At 61.2% G+C, this 1,602-nt stretch overlaps 1 protein-coding gene across 1 annotated transcript; it reads left to right on the top strand.

The window, feature by feature from the left end:
- Positions 1–351: 351 nt before the first annotated feature.
- SAMD1 (sterile alpha motif domain containing 1) lies at positions 352–1,602 on the top strand (the record flags this gene model as incomplete). The annotated part of the gene is given in 4 exon segments (XM_014592627.1): positions 352–640; positions 781–826; positions 933–1,044; positions 1,148–1,602. Coding segments are annotated over 4 exon segments (606 nt in total), but the record flags the coding sequence as incomplete, so codon positions are not given.

Here is a 1,602-nt window from a genome sequence, read left to right as displayed (position 1 = left end):
GTGGCGGGGGCGGGGGTCCCGGGAGGAACTGGGCGGCAGTGGCCGAGGCTTTACGCGCGTGCCCTGCGGGTTTGGCGCGTGGTGACCTTGGGCAAGTGACTTAATCTTTCCCAGCCTCAGTTTCCTCCGCTGTAAAACGCACCTTAATAACAGTAGCGACCCCTTGGGGTTGTTGAGCGAGTTTAGTGAGATTTGGCTGCGGAGGGCGGGTATGGACACAGGGCCTGGCACGAAGCGAATGCGTAAAAGTTAGTCCCGTATTGTTATGAAAGGTGGCCTTGGGCACACAGCTCGGTCCGCGAGCCTAAGGTCTGGGGCCAGAATTAGAACCATGTCTCTCCCTGACCCCAGAGAGGGGAAGAGCCGGTGCTTGAGAAAGAAGAGGAAGAAGATGATGAGGAAGATGAAGATGATGAAGACGACGTGTCAGAGGGCTCCGAAGTGCCCGAGAGTGACCGTGCAGGTGCCCTGCACCACCAGCTTAATGGCGAGCGGGGCCCTCAGAGTGCCAAGGACAGGGTCAAGGAGTGGACGCCGTGTGGACCTCACCAGGCTCAGGATGAGGGGCGGGGACCAGCTCCGGGCAGCGGCACCCGCCAGATGTTCTCCCTGCCAGCCATGAATAAGGAAGGGGGATCAGGTAAGGACCTCTCTGGGTACCTGGTCAGTGCCATGTGGGGTGTCCCAGCCCCACCGCAAAGCCACTGGTACTTGCTTCTTCTTTCTCAGCCTCTGTGGCCACTGGGCCAGATTCCCCATCTCCCGTGCCTTTGCCTCCAGGAAAACCAGCCCTCCCCGGGGCCGACGGGATCCCCTTTGGCTGTCCGTAAGTTGGGGTGTTTGAGATGCTGGGAAGCTGCACAGGTGTGTGGGGGACACATGCCCCCCCAGAGGGGCATGCGCGTTCACTGGCGCCCTCTGCTTGGATGTAGTCCTGGGCGCAAGGAGAAGCCGGCGGACCCCGTGGAGTGGACGGTCATGGACGTGGTGGAGTACTTCACCGAGGCGGGCTTCCCGGAGCAGGCCACAGCTTTTCAAGAACAGGTGAGAGCCTCACGGTGGAGAGCCCAGCACGCATGCGCGCGGAGCCCTGCATGCCCAACTCGCCAGCTCTAACCCTGCCGTCTGTCTGTCCCACCCCGCCCAGGAGATCGACGGCAAGTCTTTGTTGCTCATGCAGCGCACGGATGTGCTGACCGGCCTGTCCATCCGCCTTGGTCCCGCCCTAAAAATCTACGAGCACCACATCAAGGTGCTTCAACAAGGCCACTTTGAGGATGACGACCCCGATGGCTTTCTAGGCTGAGCCTCCAGCCTGGCCCCTTGCCCCAGCCCATTCCAACCTCCTCGCTCACCCAAGACCCGCCTCCCCAGAGTCCAGGAGCTGGACGGGGACACCTTGAACCCTCCTAATGGATTTCTGGGAGGGGACAACTCTTCCCTCCTCCTTTCTTTCCCTTGTCTCTTTCCCGTGTACCTGTCCCCCAGCACACCCCGAACTCCACAGCGAGTGGACCATGGGGTGGGACACGGTCTGCTCCTTTCACCCCCAGGAGGGCCAACCCTCCCTCCTCCCCCCCACCCAGGACATTTTTTGGAAAA

This window comes from Tupaia chinensis, unplaced genomic scaffold (genome assembly GCF_000334495.1).
Source record: "Tupaia chinensis unplaced genomic scaffold, TupChi_1.0 Scaffold138060_1, whole genome shotgun sequence".
Taxonomy (NCBI): domain Eukaryota; kingdom Metazoa; phylum Chordata; class Mammalia; order Scandentia; family Tupaiidae; genus Tupaia; species Tupaia belangeri.
The sequence above is the reverse complement of the archived record's forward strand: the minus strand, read 5'-3'. Positions and strand labels throughout refer to the sequence as shown.